At 43.2% G+C, this 23,553-nt stretch overlaps 1 protein-coding gene across 1 annotated transcript; it reads right to left on the minus strand.

Annotated features, from left to right (window-relative positions):
* Window positions 1–770: 770 nt before the first annotated feature.
* On the minus strand, window positions 771–23,487 carry LOC143770390 (uncharacterized). The gene is made up of 3 exons (XM_077259995.1): window positions 23,357–23,487; window positions 3,452–3,543; window positions 771–2,097 (listed from the first exon to the last, which is right to left on the minus strand). Exon 3 carries the CDS (start codon window positions 2,066–2,068, stop codon window positions 1,127–1,129), a length of 942 nt encoding a protein of 313 aa, XP_077116110.1. The 5' UTR covers window positions 2,069–2,097; window positions 3,452–3,543; window positions 23,357–23,487; the 3' UTR covers window positions 771–1,126.
* Between the last annotated feature and the right edge of the window lie 66 nt (window positions 23,488–23,553).

The following is a 23,553-nucleotide window of genomic DNA, read 5'->3' on the forward strand; positions in this document are numbered from 1 at the left end:
CCGTTAAATAGGGCCTGAGCTGTGCTTTACAATAGTGTATTTTTTGTCCCCTGATTCCCCACCTATGCTGCCGAAATACCTTACAAAAGTCGCCGTTTTCGCCTGTCAAACACGCTGGTCTGGTCAAAAGGGCGTGGTGAAATGGCTGTTTCTCCCCCACCTCTTGCTTATCTTCCCGGGATTGGCGTAGTGTTTTGCGCATGCGCAATAGCCGAATGCACTGCGCAACGGCAAAAAAAGTGCGCGATCTGTGTTATTCAGAGGGTTATCGGTGGGGATGGCCATCTTCCTGAGGCCGCGCGTGCGCAGATGGAGTGCTCTGCTTCCCGGGGCTTCAGGAAAATGGCCACGGGATGCCGCGCGTGCGCAGATGGAGAGCGCGGCGGCCATTTTCCTGAAGCCGAGATGCGAACAGCCATTTCACCACGCCCTTTTGGCAAGACCAGCGTGACTGACAGGCGAAAATGGCGACTTTTGTAAGGTATTTCGCAGCATAGGTGTTGAATCAGGGGACAAAAAATACACTATTGTAAAGCACAGCTCAGGCCCTATTTAACGGTATTTTTATCTCATACTGAAAAAATGGGGTGACAGGTTCCCTTTAACTAGTACCCTTATGAGAAATCTATTTGATTTTTGCAATGGGGGTCAATCAGCCCTGGTCAGGAGCAACAACCACTCGTAATACCATGCACCCCTCCTGTGTAACAGTCAGGTGTGGCCTATCACCAGTATGGTGACCCCTAAAATGATTTTTCCATATTCAATGACACATGCTCTTACACACAATTTATTTTCTAGATTAATAATTTTTGGAGCGACGTACAAATACGGAACAATACTGTTACTTTCCACATCCAGAATAAAAAAAAAGTGCTTTTCTGCAAATGCAGAAGTGGCTATTTCATCGGTATATAGAGTGAGTGCCGTACGGGCTCAGGTGGCACGTTTATCACCCTGGACCATGCCGAAAAGTCATCATTGAATGTCCAATGGGCTCCATAGCTTCTGATTAGCTCCCATCGTGGCCCAAAGTCACATATTACCTTACTCCGGACAGATATACAGTATTTGGGCAATGTGATCATGTGTAGACTTAATAATAATTTTCCTTTGTTGTCACATATCATAGCTCCCCCCTGGCGTGCTGTATATAGTGCTCATGGAGCCCTCCTTCTTCTGTGAAGCGTACCCCACACTCAATACATTTATACTCTGCTTTCTCTTCCCACCTGCCCCTCTCCTTCCGATGGGTTTGAAGATGCCGTCGGTAGTTGGACGCCTGGCTGAAACTTTTCTCGCACAGGTTACAAGGGAATGGTCTCTTGCCGGCATGGACGGCCCGATGCCTCTGGTAGTTGGAGCGCTGGTTAAAGCTCTTTCCACACTGTTGGCAGTGGAAGGGTCTTTCTCCCGTGTGAATGCGAAGATGGCGCTTGTAGCGAGAGGAGAAGAAGAAAGTCTTGCCACAGATGGGGCAAGCATGAGACTTCCGGGAGATATGCAAGTTTCTGTGCTTTTCGAAGGTACGTTGGGCCTGAAACCTTCGTCCACAGTCCTGACATTGGAAGGGCTTAGGATCTTCGTGCACCCACTGGTGGACTCGCAGAGTCTCTAGTTGTGTGAACGCTTGTGGGCAATCGGGGCATCGGTATGGCCTTTCTCCAGTATGGATACGTATGTGACGTGACAGCTTGGCCGAGCAGTTGAATGCTTTCCCGCACCAGACGCAAACCCGATCCTTACGATGAGCTTGCTGGTGTCTACGGAAGGCTGGATGGTTGGACAACTGCTTTCCGCACTGTGAGCACTGGTAGCCACGTTGGCCGGTGTGCTGTTCGTGATGACTGTGCAAGGCCAAAAGCCAGCAGAAACGGCGGCCGCAGTCAGAGCAAGAATAAGGCTTCTCGCTTCCCTCGGTAGCCCCAGCGCGGGCCACGTCGCAGTCCTTGCAGGTGTAAGAGAGATCGGCGGCGTGGTTGCGCCTGTGGAGTTTGTGTGCGCGTAGAGTTTGGAAAGTCCGTCCACAGTCGGGGCACGGAGGAGGTGGGGAGTCCTCGGGGGCCATGTGGGTGGCTGAACTGTCCTCCAAAGGGTCTGCAGCACAATAGTGAAGAGCGGTTAAAGGGATGGCATTCATTCATGGAGATGAATCAAAAAAATGTTATGTACTGTTTAGATGTGAATCATCTACTTTACTCCACTCACAGCCAAAGCTAAATTCGGAACTATAGTACTCAAGAACTGTACCCAAGCCGAAACCGGCATATATTTTGACAGAATGAAAGTGGGGGAGAGGGAAGTATAAAACTTTCCCCCGTGAAATCTTACACCTTTGTTATCTGTATGTAAGTAGACGATGGATGGGACAGAGAATGACTGCAGAGTCTGACTACACAGTATTTGTTTGTAGTCTGTTACCAAGGAGACACATAGATCTGCATTGGATCTGTAGACCCGAAATGATAGAGGTTTAATTAAGACTATTTACAAAGCTGCTTTGTTATTTTGGATGCATGCACTACAGAGGCGATCACAGCCGCTCTGGATCAGCACTTACTTGCGCATTTACAAGTCGGATCACGAGGACTTAATGAAACGAGCAGATTTTTGCTCTAATTTTTTACTGTGTGATTTGCATTTTTACGTCGGTCTGATCTTATGCCGGAATTCTGAAAGAGCAGGAACGCCACCCCGCCCCCTTGGCAAAGCCGTCCCCGGTGACATCACTTTCTGTGATGAAATATATAAACAAAGGCATCAATTATTTAGACTTTTCCTTGTGGAGACGTCGCTGTGGAATTAGCTGAGTTTCCTCCGTTGAGATCTGCAGTCGAGCAGAATTTACCGGCTGATAATAAGAACAGATTGCAATTATACTCATTCCTATGTACGACGGTGGCAGAATCAGAATTCATTAATGTTAATTAGGAAGAATGTATATGATTTTTGCAGTCCCATTGTTCTCTTAATGGATGGGCTGCGCCCCTGATGATCCCAATCATCTGCTAAACCAGAGCCGTGCGATATGACCGGCTACTAGAAGGTCAGTTATACTAATAAACGTGTCTGTAATTTCGGACACGAGAATGCGTAACCATGCTCTATTCATTCCTGTAAGACCGGAGGATCAAGACTCAACACTCATTTATTCCTATCTTGTGTGAAATTAAGTAATTGAATAGCTACACACTTGCATTTTAATTCCTCACCACTTCAACATCTCTGCATGCTGCCAGTGGGTGAAAACATTCCAAAATCTGTCAAGTCCCAGTCCTGTTGACATGGGTTTATGGCTCCAAGTAATGTATCGAGTCAGACATAATCAGAATATGTTTTCAGATCTTGCAAATGCTGAGGAATTGAAAAAAAATCTACGTATTTTAAAAAGTTTGAGAAGTTTTAATTAGTAAATTCTTTGGTCTGACTGTGGCTCATAATGTAAACTCACCAAGCTCTTCTTCAGACTTCACCTTCCAGGAAGATTCTGCTGCGTCCTTCAGATACACAGATATCGTTACGGAGTAATGGTGCCAGAAGAAACTACGAAAAAAAACAAGGACTGGTTAGTCTTTGATGCATGAAGGTGTGCCATTGTTGTCAACACAGGCCTACAAAATGACAATAATCCATTCCAAATAATCCTGAATCCAGATATGGATGCCATCAGACATCTTTCTTGACAAGCACAATTAATGGTGGTGTCATCAATATTCAACACAACCTTTCAACTTTGTAGAAGGACAGGTGGCATCACTGATCGTACAGGAGTAAGATGGGAAGGTGACATCACTGGTCGTACAGGAGTAAGATGGGCAGGTGACATCACTGGTCGTACAGAAGTAAGACTGACAAGTGACATCACTGGTCGTACAGAAGTAAGATGGGCAGGTGACATCACTGGTCGTACACAAGTAAGACTGACAAGTGACATCACTGGTCGTACAGAAGTAAGATGGGCAGGTGACATCACTGGTTGCACAAGAGTAAGATGGATAGGTGACATCACTGGTCGTACAGAAGATGGACAGGTGACATCACTGATCGTACAGGATTAAGATGGACAGGTGATATCACTGGTTGTAAAGAAGTAAGATGGACAGGTGACATCACTGGTCGTACAGAAGACGGACAGGTGACATCACTGGTCGTACAGAAGACGGACAGGTGACATCACTGGTCATACAGGAGTAAGATGGACAGGTGACATCAATGGTCGTACAGAAGATGGACAGGTGACATCACTGGTCATACAGAAGTAAGATGGACAGGTGACATCACTGGTCGTACAAAAGTAAGACTGACAAGTAACATCACTGGTTGTACAGGAGTAAGATGGACAGGTGACATCAATGGTCGTACAAAAGTAAGACTGACAAGTGACATCACTGGTCATACAGGAGTAAGATGGACAGGTGACATCACTGGTCGTACAGAACACAGACAAATGGCATCACTGGTCGTACACAAGATGAACAGGTTACATCACTGGTTGTAGAGAAGATGGACAGGTGACATCACTGGTTGTAGAGAAGTAAGATGGACAGGTGACATCACTGGTTGTAGAGAAGTAAGATGGACAGGTGACATCACTGGTTGTAGAGAAGATGGACAGGTGACATCACTGGTTGTAGAGAAGTAAGATGGACAGGTGACATCACTGGTTGTAGAGAAGTAAGATGGACAGGTGACATCACTGGTTGTAGAGAAGATGGACAGGTGACATCACTGGTTGTAGAGAAGTAAGATGGACAGGTGACATCACTGGTTGTAGAGAAGTAAGATGGACAGGTGACATCACTGGTTGTAGAAAAGATGGACCGGTTATTGTTGTGAATTTGCTTTTTGCTCCCTCTAGTGGTTACTAGTTTTTTGACTCTGGTTTTTCTGTCATTCCTTTTATCCGCACCTGGGTCGTTAGTTAGGGGTGTTGCTATATAAGCTCCCTGGACCTTCAGTTCAATGCCTGGCAACGTAGTTATCAGAGCTAGTCTGCTGTGCTCTTGTCTACTGATCCTGGTTCCAGTTATATCAGCTAAGTCTGCCTTTTGCTTTTTGCTATTTGTTTTGGTTTTGTATTTTTGTCCAGCTTGTTCCCAAACTATATCCTGACCTTTGCTGGAAGCTCTAGGGGGGCTGGTGTTCTCCCCCCGGACCGTTAGACGGTTCGGGGGTTCTTGAATTTCCAGTGTGGATTTTGATAGGGTTTTTGTTGACCATATAAGTTACCTTTCTTTATTCTGCTATCAGTAAGCGGGCCTCTCTGTGCTAAACCTGGTTCATTTCTGTGTTTGTCATTTCCTCTTACCTCACCGTCATTATTTGTGGGGGGCTTCTATCCAGCTTTGGGGTCCCCTTCTCTGGAGGCAAGAAAGGTCTTTGTTTTCCTCTACTAGGGGTAGCTAGATTCTCCGGCTGGCGCGTGTCATCTAGAATCAACGTAGGAATGATCCCCGGCTACTTCTAGTGTTGGCGTTAGGAGTAGATATATGGTCAACCCAGTTACCACTGCCCTATGAGCTGGATTTTTGTATTCTGCAGACTTCCACGTTCCTCTGAGACCCTCGCCATTGGGGTCATAACAGGTTATATCACTGGTTGTAGAGAAGATGGACAGGTGATATCACTGATCAAACAGGATTAAGATGGACAGGAGATATCACTGGTTGTAAAGAAGTAAGATGGACAGGTTACATCACTGGTTGTAGAGAAGTAAGATCGACAGGTGACATCACTGGTTGTAGAGAAGTAAGATGGACAGGTGACATCACTGGTTGTAGAGAAGATGGGCCCGTGTTATAACTGGTTTCCTTCTGCGATGTTAGTTGATGGCCTGATCATACTGAGGCATTTCATGGCTAATAAACCAATAATTTAGCAAAAAAGACAAAAAAAATCCATAACATTCTTCCGAAGTTTTCCTGAATAAACTATCCAAGAACATCAGGATGAGCCATGTGGATATACTAACACAGGAGATAATGCCATTGTTTCTCATTTCGCGGTATTACTCACTGATCAGGTAATCGCGATGTGCAGGCTGCACATACTAAATGAAGCCTCCTTGTCTGTAACACGCATCTCGGAGTATCCAAACACTCTGTACATGTTGTACACACAATCACTGCCAATATTGCACAGTCACAAGCTCAGCACCGGCGGCCGAGGGACTTATACCCAACAGAGGAGCAGCTTCCACAGGGAGACTGCTTGGCTATATCAAGGGACTGGTAAGGCTGTAGATAAAAAGTGTGAGCAGACTCTGGAGGCACAAAGCACATCGCTAATAATAAGGCTCAGACATAGACCATAGAATACTAATATATGTCGGGATGTTGGGGACAAGGGAGGCGGTGGAAAGTTTCTCTGCAGATCCTGCATCATCTCCTTCAACTTTAGTAAAAGCATACTCGTTACTTCAGCTGACTTTACAGATAAGCTGTCATGTGGAATAACAATATTTCTGCCCAATATCTCACTTATATTCTGTTTTTTTCATTATATAGTCCCTCTGCAGACTCCATGCCTTGTCTCTGAGCTTGTGGGTGGAAACCATCTGCTGTGATGTTCCCAATACAGCCATGAGGGAATTTTGTCTTTATGTAGCAAATGTGCAGAAGTAGCAGCAAAATGGGGAACATTATATTAGTACTGAGCAGTGTAGCTGTGCATCCAACTCCAGGGAGACACAGATAAAAACACTCACAACAACCAGCAATGCTTTGCCAGTCTGTTCTTCCTTCTCTTACTCTGACATATCTCCCCTCTTCATGCACTGCAAATGACAGCTTTATTCGTTCCCTCATTGAGCAATTTTGGATTTCAGAAGCTTTATAATGATTTTGAGAGGCAAGGGGCAGGGTGTAAAAGAGGTGGCTCAATAATGGAGAAAGAAGCATTTATGAGCCACTTTTGTTTGCTTTTACTATTGATTTATGCAAATTCTTCCTAAAATGACACTGAGGATCTGTCAACTGTACTTATATACCTGATAGTAAATATTTTCTCACACTTCAGCTTTGTATATTTTTTCTACTATTCCTCTCGAAAATGTATGAATATTATAACTGGGTTTTACCATTCTCCTAGTCCCTTAGTCTGTACCTCCATCACCTAGCCGGAGTCAGGAGTGACTGTATAGAGCATCTCCCTCTCTCTCTGGAGGACACAACAGGTCTATTCATTACCTAGACACACCATTAATTTTAATGAGAACCATGTAATGCTTCATTTAGCCTGTGGAGGTGCTGCAGGGAGAACTGCTCACGTTCTCAGGTTCCCCAAACAGTTCTGCCAATTGCAGGGGGTCCGAGAGACACTTAGAGGATCTATGAAGCTGTGAATTCACGTTCTTGGACCCACCATCGTTCTTCCAGTTGTGAAACTCACATTTCGTGCACTTTCATTAGGCGTTCTACACATGGAAAAAAAAAAAATGTCGACCTTTTTGGCTTTTGAAATGTATTTCTGGAGAAGGTGTCCGGCACCAACGGCCAAAGCTGGCAGCGTTATATAAGAAAGTGATTACAGAGCATGGAGGCAGGTGCTTACTAGGAATCCATCAAAGTCTTTTATACATAAAACCATGACTAGCCCAGTTTCCAGCGGCTTCGTCTCCTAGTTAATGCTTTGTGAAGTATTTCATGTTCCATCTCGCTCCCCCGTGTAGAATGTAAAGTAGGCGCATTATTCACACAAAGCAATATTGATTCATGTCTGTAATTGATTGATCAAGCTGTGAGCAATTATGTGCTGCGGTATACGTGTCCGTCCTACATGTATCTGCCAACTGTATAACTGTCTTTCTTCAGCTTTCAACACTGAATGTGCCTTAAAGGGGTATGACAGCGTATTGCCAGGCTATGCCATCACTTTATGACTGGGGGGACCTCCACCAATGAAGGGGCTTCAGCACTAGTATGAAGCTAAGGGGCACAATTAACATCTTCCCTGACATATGCATAACATATTGAGTAAAAATATGTGAACTGTGCACATACGCATCCATACATGGCGGCAGGTGGTGGTGTTTTACAAGTAACTGGGTTCGGAGTTCTGATCTCGGCTAATTAGCCCCTTAGATGCCGCAGTCATTAGCAAATGCAGCATCCAAGTGGTTAGACAATGATACCCCCTTCCTTTGCCACCACATCACCCGCTCAGCCACGTGATCACTGGGGACAGCGACAAATCATGGTAGCGTTATATTCTGCTGATGTTACAAAATACGGAAAAGCTATTGCCAACCCATAATCTCTGCCACATCGTGTAGTGACCAACAGTTTATCACAACATCTGGGGGATAATACATATTTTGCAAGCTAAACATTCCCAGATCCTCTAACCATTCCTCGTAGGACATACTTTGGTGTCCGCTCAGTATCCTGCTAGCTCTTACCTGAACTTGCTCCAGTTTTTCAATGTCTTTTTTAAAATGTGGTGCCCAGAATTGGACACAGTATTCCAGATGAGTCCTGACCAAGGAGGAGTAGAGGGGGATAATTACTTCACATGATCTAGACTGTATGCTTCTCTTAATACATCCAAGAACTGTGTTTGCCTTTTTGCTGCTGCATCACACTGTTGCGTCATGTGCAGACTGTGATCTATTAGCATACCCAAATCTTTTTCACACGTGCTGTTGCTTAGTTCCATTCCTCAGATGTATTTTTTGTTTATCATGCCCAGATGTAAAAGCTTGCATTTCTGTTGTCTGTGGTAACATGGGGAAAGGTACCCATTAGTCTTTAAAAAGACTTTTAAGAAAAGGATCCACTAAAACCATCTGCAAAGTGGCTGAAATAGGACCCTCATCTATCAGTCAGAGCAGAAATAGCCAGAAATCGGCAAGTACAGGAGGTACCCATCCACTACATTCCTTACACAGAGAGCAAATTAATTTAATTATATACTGTGTAATTCTCCATTTCACCTGAGGGAGTGCTGTAGGGAAACTAAACACCTGTTTATTATTGGAGGACCTTCGTAAGCAGACAAGCCCAAATCTTAAGGTAGGGCTAGACAAGACTGAGAAGCCAAATATACCTAGAAAAGTCCTAGAGGATCCTATCTTTTCTTCAAGGCTTTCTTTTGAAGTTCCTGAGGGCTGGCTCCTTGAATGGTCCCAAAGTCTACAATAATATGTCTCCTCTCAACCTAAAAATTTCAAAGGAAACAACTTCAGCCTTGTTTCTCCCAGCTGTAGCCCAACATGTATTGGGTTGTCCACTATGGACATTGAGTCTTCCCTGCCAGATGATGATCTAAGATGGGAAGAACCTCTTGACCGTAGCTAATAAAGTGGACTCTTGATTGGAGGTCCTTCTCTCGTTAAGGGCATATATAAATAAGTTGTCAAAGGACGAGAAGCCAGACAAATCCGCTGTATTGTGGAGTTGTATACAGTCTGCGCATGAACTACACCTGGTATATACAATCCCTGAGAGCTGCCTCTTCAACATAATAACAAGGCTGACGCCGAGGCTGTTCTGCTGGTCACAGTATAGCAGATTTATACGGATACTTGTGCTCCTTATGTCTTCACATCAAACAGGTCCTTGTATGGAGCGACGCAAGGCGTCTTGTCTTAGGAGCGCGTCTAATTAAGAGGGCTCAGATGCCAGCATGAAATACATCACCACAACATTACCATTCCCAGGCTAATTTTCACAGTTGTCTGCTGGCTTGTCAATAAGATGATCACACAGTTTCTACTAAGCAAATGTTGTCTTACGGAATGGGGAAGCGGGCTCATTACCGTCCCACGTTCCGCCTGCGCAAATTATTTCCCAAATGGAAAATGTATGTGAGGACTAAATAATTATCAAAACTATAATACGGTAGTTGTCCCCCTTTTCCCTGTTTCTATATTAACAGGGTCAGCCTGCCATGAATTGCATAAGGCTTGTACTGTATAGTGCTTTGCTGCGAGTGCTATATAGTTAGATGATACGTGTTATGGGTGCTTTTTCCTTTTTTCTAGCAAACGCGCCAGAAAATTAGCAAAGGGCAACACAAATTTACAAATAAGTAGCAGTCCGCCATCAGTAGCTTCTACCTACATTCAGCAGGCACAAAACACACAGAGAGGAACGGGTGAACTCAAACTAAGCCCATATGGCTATTTGTATCCAACTCAAAGCATTAGCTTCAGCAACAGATATATGACAGTATAAGAGTACATGTAGATTATACTGGTGTGGTGCGACAGTATTATAGTAGTTATATTCTTGTACATTGGGGCAGTATTATAATAGTTATATTCTTGCACATACGAGCAGTATTATAGTATAGTCTTGTACATAGGGGCAGTATTATAGTAGTTCTATTCTTGTACATAGGGAGCAGTATTATAGTAGTTATACTCTTGTACATAGGGAGCAGTATTATAGTATATTCTTGTACATAGGGAGCAGTATTATAGTAGTTATATTCTTGTACATAGGGGCAGTATTATAGTAGTTATATTCTTGTACATAGGGGCAGTATTATAGTAGTTATATTCTTGTACATAGGGAGCAGTATTATAGTAGTTATATTCTTGTACATATAGTAGTTATTTTCTTGTAGATAGGGATAGTATTATAGTAACGTATAATAATTCATGGGCAGCATGGTGGCTCAGGCCAGCGTCACACTAGCGAGTTTTATGGACGTATGAGAGGTGCAGAAAATACGGATTGCATACGGTACAATGATTCTCTATGGCCCAGCTCCTATCAGCCGTATTTTACGGATCCGTATTATACGGTCTTGTACGGCCGTAGAAAATCGCAGCATGCTGCGTTTGTCACCGTATTGCGCCAAAAAATCGCCAGTGAAAGTCTATGGGGGCGAGAAAAATACGTATTACACACGGACCAGCAGTGTGACTTGCGGGAAATATGCAGCGGTGTTCTATAGAAAAGCCGGTAATTCATTTGCCGGCTTCTCCTCTCTCCTTCACAACTCCGACATGATATGAGACATGGCTTACATACAGTAAACCATCTCATATCCCTTTTCTTTTTTTTTGCATATTCCACACTACTAATGTTAGTAGTGTGTATGTGCAAAATTTGGGCGCTGTAGCTTGTAAAATAAAGGGTTAAATCGCGGAAAAAATTGGCGTAGGCTCCTGCGCAATTTTCTCTGCCAGAGTGGTAAAGCCAGTGACTGAGAGCAGATATTAATAGCCTAGAGAGGGCATGATGTATAAATGAATTTTTGTCATAATGCCTGATTTTAATATTGTTTTATTTTTTATTTTTTTAGAGATATTGTCACTCTAGCAACGTAGATATAAAAAGCTCTTTTGGCATGTCGGAGGATGGAGTATAACCACATGGAGGATGGAAGAATTATCTATCTAATTTATAACACTGGTCAACAGCATTTTTGGTGCCAAAGATATTTCATCGAATTTAGGGTATTTTTGGGGTGCTGATTCTGAATATGTTATCAGTTTTGCCAGATTGGCTCAAGTTTTTGAGATTTTTGGTATCTTATTTATAGCACTTGTTGGTAAATGCGACGCATCATCTCATTAATTTCTTTGGATTAGTACTTGAACTGAGCAGTTCTCAATATAGTTTTGTGTTAATTAGTGTTCTAAAAGTTTGTTCATAGCTTGATTTTTGCACTAACTTTATGTTGTTTGTTTTCCAGTGAAAAGCATGAACTCATCAAGAAGAAGTTGTCTTAACGATCCAGACTCATTCTGTTACATTTGTGGTGAATACACACTGCCAAAACATAGAAGAAACATAACAGACTTCGTTAAAAAAGGTGTATTTTGCCTATTTTGGGGTTATGCTTGGGGACCAAGACAAGTTTTGGGCACCACACATAGTGTGCAAAGCATGTATCGAATTATTACGAAAATGGAGCAAAGGACAAAGAAAAAGCTTCAAATTTGGTGTTCCAATGGTGTGGAGAGAGCCAAAAAATCATCATGATGACTGTTATTTATGGTAAACACAGGTACAGGCACATCTTCACAATGAGGGACAGGCCTTCTTGCAGATTCCATGTTACTCCCATTTTCGTTTCTTATGCTTATTGAATCCTTGCACTTGCACTGCACAGAAATAACAGTCATCATGATGATTTTTTGGCTCTCTCCACACCATTGGAACACCAAATTTGAAGCTTTTTCTTTGTCCTTTGCTCCATTTTCATAATAATTCGATACATGCTTTGCACACTATGTGTGGTGCCCAAAACTTGTCTTGGTCCCCAAGCATAACCCCAAAATAGGCAAAATACACTTTTTTTACGAAGTCTGTTATGTTTCTTCTATGTTTTGGCAGTGTGTATTCACCACAAATGTAACAGAATGAGTCTGGATCGTTAGGACAACTTCTTCTTGATGAGTTCATGCTTTTCACTGGAAAACAGACAACAACATAAAGTTAGTGCAAAAATCAAGCTATGAACAAACTTTTAGAATACTAATTAACACAAAACTATATTGAGAACTGCTCAGTTCAAGTACTAATCCAAAGAAATTAATGAGATGATGCGTCGCATTTACCAACAAGTGCTATAAATAAGATACCAAAAATCTCAAAAACTTGAGCCAATCTGGCAAAACTGATAGCATATTCAGAATCAGCACCCCAAAAATACCCCAAATTCATTAAAATATTTTGGACACCAGAAAAAAAATTTTTTTTTGTTGACCTGTGTAATCTAAAAGTGGGACTGTTGGCCAGTGACAATAATGAATAAAATATGTGCATGGTAAAAAGATTGCTGCGTATGAACATATCTTTATGGCAAAAAATTTGTATATATAGTAATAACTGTTATAAAAAATTGGATGCTAGGCAAGAGATATATCCGCTTATATGGATCCTCTAATAGAGATGCTGTGGCCTGAGAGGGCTACACGTCAATATGGAGGTCCATTGACAACTGGAGCCAGCCTGAGTAAGGTGCCGTCCGGTCTGTCAGAGCGAAAAAAAATATCTGTGGTAGCCGATTAGTGTCTAGAATCTGAGAAATATATGTAGCTGACTTTAGTATTCTCTATAATATATAAAATATAAGTACCTATATATAATGCGCATAAGAAGAAATCCTTGCCGGTATGGATGAAACAATAGTGCGCGTGCGCAAGGAGAGGAGAGCCGTACATGTATTGTAATTGGCTGACAGCTCATGACAAGGCATGGCTATACTGTGACATGCGCAGTGTGAATTATAGGACGCTGGTAACGGCAAAGCAGCGTCTTCCATGTGGTTTGACTTAGTCCCGAGCAGGGTAAGAGATATAAATTATAATATACACTACAACACGTGACACTTTATAGAAGGAAGTTTATTATTATTATTATTATTATTATTATTTAGTATTATAATTGCCAGACCTGACATAACAAGCACTTTTCACCAATTGTGTCCCCCCATTTCCTTGTAGATTGTAAGCTTGCGAGCAGGGACCTCACTCCTAATGTCACTGTTTAAATTGTCTTAACTTGTATTGAATTAGTCTGTATATGTCCCCGCTTAATTGTAAAGTGCTGCGGAATATGTTGGCGCCATATAAATAAAGATTATTATTATTATTATTATTATTAGAGTGACAATAATGAGAGAACTGTGGAGAACAATACAGTAAAGCACTTTAGCACATTGCACCTTATTATATGTTGGGAATTGCACAGAGGAATTTTTGATATGATGTAATTTAAGAAACACCATGCAAATATGTATATTTATGGCTATTATTATATGTAAATGATTGTGGACTATGCCTATAAAAACACACTTGTTAACACCCACTGCTTGAGAAAGGCTCAGTGAGCCGAAACGTTGCACAGAGATGTGGGTTTGAATAAACCATGCACTTTTTCACTTGAAAAGGATTTGGAGTGCTGTCTTCTTTTTTTCTATTTGGTATGTATTTTGGGTAGATGAAGTGGACCATTCTACCTAGGAAGCCAGGCACCCACCGGTGAGCAGTGTGCTGTTCCGTATATATACAGTATATATATATATATATATATATATATATATATATATATATATATATATATATATACACATACATACACACTGTATATATGTTTTGACGAACATTTGAGCCCATAAATCCATATGTCGGTTTTGCAAGCCTGCGAGAAAATCTCAAAATATGCTGCCACACCCTGCCTAAGGATGACATACGGATCACTATTTTGGGAACATTTCTGCGTATTACGGCAGTAAAAAACGGACCGTATTTTCATACGCTGAGTGTGACGCCGGCCTTAGTGGTTAGCACTGTGACTTTCCAGTGTTGGAGCTGTGGGTTCAAAACCCACCAAGGGTAACATCTGCAAGGAGTTTGTATGTTCTCTTCAGAAATTTAGACTGTGTGCCCCAATGGGGAGTGATGATGTCCGTAAAGCGCAGTGGAAATTAACGGCGTTATATAAGTAAATAAAATAAATAGCCATGCCTGTGACCGTGTATTCTAGTTTGGTTGGGGTCTAGTAGAAGGAGGTGGCGACACTCATGGCTTAAAAAGATAGCTGTAATTTATGCCAGAAAATTGGCAAAACATTAGCAGAAACTAACACTACTTCGTAGCATGCATCCTTTTTCCTATAATATTTCTTCTTACATTTGAGTTATTATTTTGGGTATCATTTTGTGGAAATATCGCCATTTCCCCGGAAGTCTAATTTAATACGCTTTGACCATCCATAACCGGATATAATTGATGCCGCCACCTTTTCTTTTACCTGGCCATTAATTTCTGATAAAGCCTATAACATCCGGACACAATGTTAATCTTCAATTCTGGCACTTATGATTTGTGAGCCTTTAAAAAAAAAAAAAAATCTGATTGTGGCCAGTGAAGAGGGCAATCTCTGGTAAGGGTAGCTGGTCAGGGTAATTATTGTATTTCACGGTTCAGTCACAAGCAGAAAAATATGATATAAAGCCAGCCCTTGGTTGGTGCAGAGTCGATTTTTTTTTTTTTTTTAAGATTCACACTTGAGCTCCTCCAAAAAAAAGGAAACTGGAAGGGTGAGGGACATTGAGATGTCGGCCTGGGTTTTTGTTCCTTCACTTTCTCAAAGATCTGAGCAACTTTCTTTCTTAGTTTTCGAAATGATTATGATGGCATGTTTAATTCAGGGGCTTTTTTCTTTTTTTGTTCCATCATAAGGGTTAATTAAGAGGGTTCTCTACCTTTTTTTTTTTTTTTTTTTCACTCCCCAAAACCAGGCCCGGCCTGATCAAAGAACAAATTGGACTGACCTACCGATCCCCTGCAGTTCCTCGTTAGAAGTCCTCAGCTGGTCTCGTTACTTACCCTTCTGGCCAATGGAACAATCTTGGGTTTTCGGAGGAATAATTTTCTTGGCTCAATCCGCTTGATTAGAATAATTAGAAAAGAGCTCTTACTTACCTTCCCCGGGTGCAGTGCTGACTCTCTGCTGCTGTCCTGGTTTTAGTATAACATTACGCATACAGTGCATGTCACCGCTGCAGCTAATCACTTTTTGTGCCACAAGGTGGTCCGCCCTCTAATGATCAACAGTATTGATAGAGTCAAGTACCGAATCAGCACTTTCTTCGATCCTGGCAGTTGTGGTGTCAGGGTATGTTTCCACGTTCAGGAAACGCTGCGTTTTTGACGCTGCGTTTTTCTGCAGCGTCAAAAACGCAGCGTCCAGATGTTACAGCATAGTGGATGGGATTTTATGAAATCCAGACTCCACTATGCGTTAAAAAACGCATGCGTTTTTGCCGCGAAAACGCATGCGTGGTGCGTTTTTTCGAAACGCAGCATGTTGCTACTATGAGCAAAACACGCAGGTACACCGCAAATGACCTGCCAGTGACCTCAGGTGCAGTTTTGGTCAGGATTTTACCTGCATAAAATCCTGACCAAAGCCTGAAGCAAAACTGAACGTGGAAACATACCCTAAGGGTATGTTTCCACGGTAAGTAAACGCTGCTTGTTTGACGCTGCAGCGTCAAACAAGCAGCGTCCAGATGTTCCAGCATAGTGGAGAGGATTTTATGAAATCCCGTCTCCACTATGCGTGGAAACCCGCACGCGGCGGCCCTGCGACTCCGGACATACTGCGCGTCTTTTCAGATCGCAGCATGTCCGTACACCTTGCGGGGACGCAGCGTCCCCGCAAGGCATATCACAGGGCGCTATGGCGAGGGGTGCGATGATCCCGGATGTGTACTGTACACATCCGGCACCATCGCGTCCCAGAAAGGGGGCGGGGCTTAGCGCCGAGTGGCTTCGCCGCTGCGGCGATACCGCCGCCCCTCCGGACCGTGGAGCCATACCCTAAGTGTACCTGCGTATTACTATGCACGGACGAAGTGGCAGTAAAGTAAGTGCCCCTAAGGGTATGTTTCCACGGTCAGGAAACGCTGCTTGTTTGACGCTGCGCAGAGCTGCAGCGTCAAACAAGCAGCGTCCAGATGTTCCAGCATAGTGGAGGGGATTTTATGAAATCCCGTCTCCACTATGTGTGGAAACCAGCACGCGGCGGCCCTGCGACTCCGGACATGCTGCGCGTCTTTTCAGATCGCAGCATGTCCGTACACCTTGCGGGGACGCAGCGTCCCCGCAAGGCATATCACAGGGCCCCATGGGACAGAGCGATCATCCCGGATGTGAAGAGTTAACACATCCGGCATGATCGCGTCCCAGAAAGGGGGCAGGGCTTAGCGCCGAGCGGCTTCGCCGCTGCGGCGATACCGCCGGCCATCCTGAACGTGGAGACATAGCCTTACACCTCTGCTATCCATTGTATGAAATTGCGGGAAGGTGTATTTTTCTTTTTATTTGGCTCCGATCGAACCATTAACTCAGCTAAAATTCAGGTGGGAGTAATTGCATTTATTGAAACAGGCATGCCAGGAGAGAGGACAGGTCAGGTCCCTTTACCACTCAGAAATCAGTTCTTCATGGTCACGTGAGCTCTACGGACTTATGAGAAGACAACTCTTTCTATGAATACAGAAAAAAAAAAAAAAAAATTGCAAATTTCCAGTTGCTCGATGGTGGACTAGTGTTACAGAATATTCCCCTGTGGAGGGGAGCAGTGTAAATCACCTATTCTGATACGGCGCAGACGACAAGTTTTACTGCCCATCTACAGACAGGACACGTTCTGAGCACAAATCAGGAGGGTATATTGTGTGAGATCCAGGAAAAGAAATAATCTCATCTCGCTGATGACAGCGAGACTCCTACTTTCTAGAAAAAAAATATATGGAGGCGGCTAAATGTGAATACAAATGCAGGCAGTGAACGTGCTGCGATATTCAAGGGGCCCTTAGTTGAATCTTCTGTTTAAGGCCGGAGTCACACTAAACCGTAATACGGATGAGTGCAATGCGATAAAAAAAAATAAAAAAATAAAAAAAAATCGCATAGCACTCAGCCCAATGTTAATCTACGGGGCAGCTCCTATTATCCGTTGTTTTCTCGTCCGTATTCAGGATCCGAGTGAAATCTCAGGATGCTGCGATTGTCAGCGTATCTCGGCCGAGAATCGCCAATGCAAGTCTATCGGTGTGAGAAAAAAACGGATTACACACGGACCATCAGTGTGACTTGCGAGAAATACGCAACGGTGTTCTATAGAAAAGCCGACAATTCAGCGCGGTGTACAGTAAAATCACACTGACAGGTTAGAATAGAACAAATAAAATTAATGTCTACACATAGTATAGATATAGTATAGAGATTATATATATATATATATATATATATATATATATATATATATATATATATATATATATTCAGAAAAATTCCCACGCTGGAGTTCATCTGAGGTTATACCAGCAGGGGGCGCAGCACCGCAAGTCTAGGTAGCTACGTTCCCCTGCTTCCCATTCATTCCCCACTTTTTACAGGCAGGAGCACAGCTGCATTAGCAGAGCTTCTGCTTGTAAAATTAATTAACACCTTCTGATGGATTTACATTGTGGGACTTGACTGTAACGCCGGAGGGGTATGGGATATTGTTGTTGTTTTTATTTTAACTTTGTTTCAGGTGACAAGGGTCTTCAATTTGATTAAGCGTTTAATAAACTATTACAACACCATGTGTCTTTATTTCATTAAAATACTTTTTTCCTAATGTGTGTTTTTTTAACCCTTTATGAACATAGGATTAATAATGGATAGGTGTCTTATTGACACCTCTCCATTATTAACCAGGCTTAATGTCACCTTACAATAGCAAGGTGACATTAACCCTTTATTACCCCATAACCCACCACTACACGGGAGTGGGAAGAGAGTGGCCAAGTGCCAGAATAGGCGCATCAGCCAGATGTGCCTTTTCTGGGGTGGCTGGGGGCAGATGTTTTTAGCCAAGGGGGCCAATAACCATGGACCCTCTCTAGGCTATTAGTATCTGTCCTCAGTCACTGGCTTTCCCACTCTGGCGGAAAAAATTGCGCGGGAGCCCACGCCAGTTTTTTCCGTGATTTAACCCTTTATTTTAACAGCTAGAGCCCCCAAGTTTTGCACACAGACACTTCCAACACTAGTAGTGCGGAATATGTAAAAAAATAAGGGATAAGAAATGGTTTACTGTATGTACTCCATGTCTCATATCTTGTCGGGTTTGAGAAGGAGATAGCAAAAGCCGGCAATTGAATTACCGGCTTTTCTGCTACCTAGCGCTGTATTATATATATGTATATATGTCTCACTGACATATCTACTATATAATTGTCTAAGGGTCACTTCTGTCTGTCCTTCTGTCTGTCACGGATATTCATTGGTCGCGGCCTCTGTCTGTCATGGAAATCCAAGTCGCTGATTGGTCGTGGCTGTTTTGCCACGACCAATCAGCGACGCGCACAGTCCGGAAGAAAATGGCCGCTCCTTACTCCCCGCAGTCAGTGCCCGGCGCACGCATACTCCCCTCCGGTCAGCGCTCACGCAGGGTTAATGGCAGCATTGACCGCGGTGTAACGCACTCGTTAACGCTGCTAGTAACCCTGTGTGACCAATTTTTTACTATTCATGCTGCTATGCAGCATGAATAGTAAAAAGATCTAATGTTAAAAATAATAAAAAAAATAAAAAATAGTTACATACTCACCGTCCGTCAGCCCCTCGGATCCACAACAGGCCTTTCCCGCTCGCGACGCTCCGGTAACCGGTCCATCCTGTGATCTCGCGAGATGATGACGTGACGGTCTCGCGAGACCGCTACGTCATCATCTCGCAAGACCGCAGCGTCATCATCTCGTGAAACCGCAGCATGGACCGGTTACCGGAGCGTCACAAGCGGGAAAGGCCTGTTGTGGATCGGAGGGGCCGACGGAGGGTGAGTATATAACGATTTTTTATTTTAATTCTTTTTTTAACAGGGATATGATGCCCACATTGCTATATACTACGTGGGCTGGGCAATATACTACATGGGCTGGGCAATATACTACGTGGCTGGGCAGTATACTACGTGGCTGGGCAGTATACTACGTGGCTGGACAATATACTACGTGGCTGGGCAATATACTACGTGGCTGGGCAATATACTACGTGGCTGGGCAATATACTACGTGGCTGGGCAATACACTACGTGGCTGTGCTATATACTACGTGGACATGCATATTCTAGAATACCCGATGCGTTAGAATCGGGCCACCATCTAGTGTGTATATATATATATATCCAAAAAAAACAAAAAATCAGGCGGCACTGTCTTATTGTATTCTGGCTCCTCAGTGGAGATCAAGAACATATGTCCTACTATGCCGTACTTTAGAAGACTTCAGGTGCTCCTTCAGGGAAAACAGTCACTTAATCCAAAATATCTTGTAAGAACGAATAATGAGGGCACTCACCCGTCTTCATTAAAATTATTCCTTTATTTGCGAAAATACATCCAGAGAACCAATATGGCCGGGGGAGAGAGAGGGGGCCTCAGCCCGTGTGAGCAGAGGAGAACGACGACGGCCGTTTCGCGCGGTCCTGCGCTTCTACGGGTCAATCCGGGATTGACCCGTAGAAGCGCAGGACCGCGCGAAACGGCCGTCGTCGTTCTCCTCTGCTCACACGGGCTGAGGCCCCCTCTCTCTCCCCCGGCCATATTGGTTCTCTGGATGTATTTTCGCAAATAAAGGAATAATTTTAATGAAGACGGGTGAGTGCCCTCATTATTCGTTCTTACAAGATATTTTGGATATATATATATATATATATATATATATATATATATATATATATATATATATATATATATATATATATATATTTATTTATTTATATAGACTGTATATATGTTTTTACGACTATTTGAGGCCATGGATCCATTCTATGTCCATTTTGCAAGCTGGCGAGAAAATCTCGCCGTACGGATGCCATACGGATGACACACGGATAATTTTTAGAGAAAAAAAAAAAAAATCGCATCCTCACATTGAATACGGATCACTGTTCAGGAAATTTTCTGCATATCTCGGCCATCAAAAACAGACTGTATTTTTATACGTTGTGTGTGACTCCGGCCTAAGCCAAAGGCTCGTCCTGCTCTTCTTACAAAAACCCTTCTAACCTCAAAGAACCCATTGACTTTTCAGTTTTGCTTTTTCCCCCCTTCATCCAAGAGTCATAACCTTTTTTTATTTTTCCATCCATGTGAGGGGTTATTTTTTTTTTTTGCGGGATGAGTTGTAATTTTGAATGACGCCGTTCATTTTAACCTGAAAAATTAGAACAATTGTAGAAAAAAAAAAAAAACAGCAATTCTGCCATTTTTTTCTGGAGTTTTGTTTTTACAGTGTATAATTTGGCAAAAATGACTGGGACATATGATTCTTCAGGTCAGTATGACTACTGTCATACCCAACTTGTACAAAACTCACTAATTTCGACAGAACCAGACACCCATTTTATATGTATAGTGGGGTCTAATATCTCTCCAGAGGGAGATGTTGTCAAAAAAGAAAAAAGGGTCAAGCATGCTGGATTCCAATGGACCCAATATTTTGCTCTCAAGAAGGATAAGCTTCTAAGAGAGGTTTCTCACTCTTGCAAGCAAGTTCAGTTGAAACGAGTGGGCATGTGCATGGGATCGGGAGTAAAATCTGTAAGCCAAATGGGTCCATACATACATACATAGGTTATTTCGGCACCGATTCATCAGTTTGTGCAAGAATTCAGGAGTAAAACTGTTTGAAAAGTTGCAAAGTTTTTGTGAAACTCGTAGTAGTGCAAAAAAGCTGTGATTTTTGGTGCTTTTTTTTTTTTTTTTTTTTTTAAATGCCGGTCTTGCCCTGTTCTGCCAGCTTTCCAAAAATCAGCCAAGATGGTGTATGGATACTGGTATAACAGTCGGGACAACACAGAATACTGGGATAGGTTCACCTTCAGACAATAGGGGTTTCTGGAACTGGTTCTGGATGTTTCGCCCCCAGCAGTTCACCCCCGGGTACATTTTGCCCCCCGCACATTTCGTCCCCAGCATTTCGTATTTGGGGACGAAATGTACCCGGGGGCGAAACATCGTCAGGTTCTGGTTCATACAATTCAGGATAATGCTCAGACTATACAGGTTTACGGGAACAGGATCATGAAACTCTGGACACAGAAAGAGGATCACAAACTATACAGGATAGTATGACGGGGAACCTGGCAACACGCACTCTCAATGTGGGGAACTGCAGGGGTTGTTCAGGCACCTCCCTACTGACGAGGGTGCCTTATACACAAGATGCCTCCTAGTTATTGGCTATGGGCATATTCTAAGTTCTATTCCAAGAACAGGGGAGTGTGAGCCGGTCAGCCTGTGCTATGTGCACAGACCACAAAGCAGGGAGCCACGACTAGGACCACACACTCTCAATGTAGGGAACTGCAGGGGTTGCTCAGGCACCTCCCTACTGGCGAGGGTGCCTTATATACAAGATGCCTCCTAGTTATTGGCTATGGGCATATTCTAAGTTCTATTCCAAGAACAGGGGAGTGTGAACAGGGGAGCGTGAACAGGGGAGCGTGAGCCGGAAAGCCTGTGCAATGTGCACAGATCACAAAGCAGGGAGCCACGACTAGGACCACGGCGTGTGACTGGAGCAGTGACTATGTAGGCGTTTCTGCATGATTGAGGAAGGGGAACCACGGAGGGGAGCCGGCACTACTGTTACAATTGGGGCCTTACTTCCCAAAGGCTTCGCAGTTGAGGGTTTCATATGGAGGAAATATCAAGAAAGTCCATGACTTTCCCTTTAAAAAGATACAAGACTGATCCCTGGACGAGCTGCGATGGCAGGAAAAGGACCTTAAATGTTCCAATATACCGTACATAATACGAAGCCGCGGGCTGACGTATACCAATAACCCTAATATAACACTAAGACGTGGGGTGCTGTTTGTTTACGGGTCTTCACACTGTACATCATCTCCCAGGGCTTACAAGCTCTTTATTGCCGAGCTTGCACACACTGTCCTCAACCGACAAGATCTAGAAGTCCAGGATCAAGAGCAAGCGGATTGAATAACAGAGGGAGCCTCTCCCTAGATCTAACCACCTAGATGCCTGACTTAAGGGGTTGAAAACGAGCAGAATCATCATTTTTCTCCGATCTCGGTCAACTGGAATTAATGAACAGTGACTTTACTTAGTGAATTCGGGCTGTAATATCATTAACATCAGTGGCCTGAGTCATCACTTGTGCTTTGTTTTTGTTTGTTTTTTATCTTTTAACCATTGACTTTTTTTTGCACCAAATTTGTTAACATGGCGCATGTGATTCATGAATGCAATTCTACTGCTCGTTATCTTTTTTTTTTTTTTTAGAGCAAAAAATGTTCAGACAGACGTGTATAAAATCACTCCGTGGGTTTGGTGGGAGTGGATGACGTTTGTGCCGAAAACGATGGAACTTTATATAAAGTTGACGACTCGTCTGCTCTATGTGACCAATAAAAAAAAAAACCAAAAAAAAAAAAACACAGGTGAACTCGTAAAATAGATGCAAAATAAAACTAAAAAAAAAAGGCACAAATGAAAAACATGAGGAAAAAAAACAACAGGCAATAATAATAATAATAATAATAATAATAATAATAATAAAGGCAGGTAAAAAAATAAATTAATGCAAAAATATAAAAAAATAATACTCCCCAGTGAAATTCCTCCTCTCCCCCACAAATCCTGGACAATCCCTTTAAGCCAGGTCACTCCCCAATTGAAGTGAATGGGAGGTGCCTCTATGTATCTGCACAGGCTCCTGTGTGCAGACATCACGTGACTGGGTGGTCTCCGACCCCTAAGCAGCAGCACAGCTCGACCCTCACCCCTCACCGGTCCCCGTCCCCCCAATGTCACACGTCACAGTCCGCCATCTCCAGCCACCACAGTCACATGACCTCACACTCCTCACCTCGTCCCTCCGGGCAGCTTCAGAGGTCAGCGGCTCAACGCCGTTTCCATCACAACCGAGTAGAGGAGAGAGACGGAAAAAAAAAAAAATATCCCGCACAGATGATGCTCAGCCAATAGGAGGAGTCCTCTTTGCTGCTCGTGACGTCACCGGTTGCCGAAAACAGGAAGACGGTCCCGTCACGTGATTGTCCCTCT

The sequence above is a fragment of the Ranitomeya variabilis genome, chromosome 4, assembly GCF_051348905.1.
Source record: "Ranitomeya variabilis isolate aRanVar5 chromosome 4, aRanVar5.hap1, whole genome shotgun sequence".
In the NCBI taxonomy this organism is placed as follows: domain Eukaryota; kingdom Metazoa; phylum Chordata; class Amphibia; order Anura; family Dendrobatidae; genus Ranitomeya; species Ranitomeya variabilis.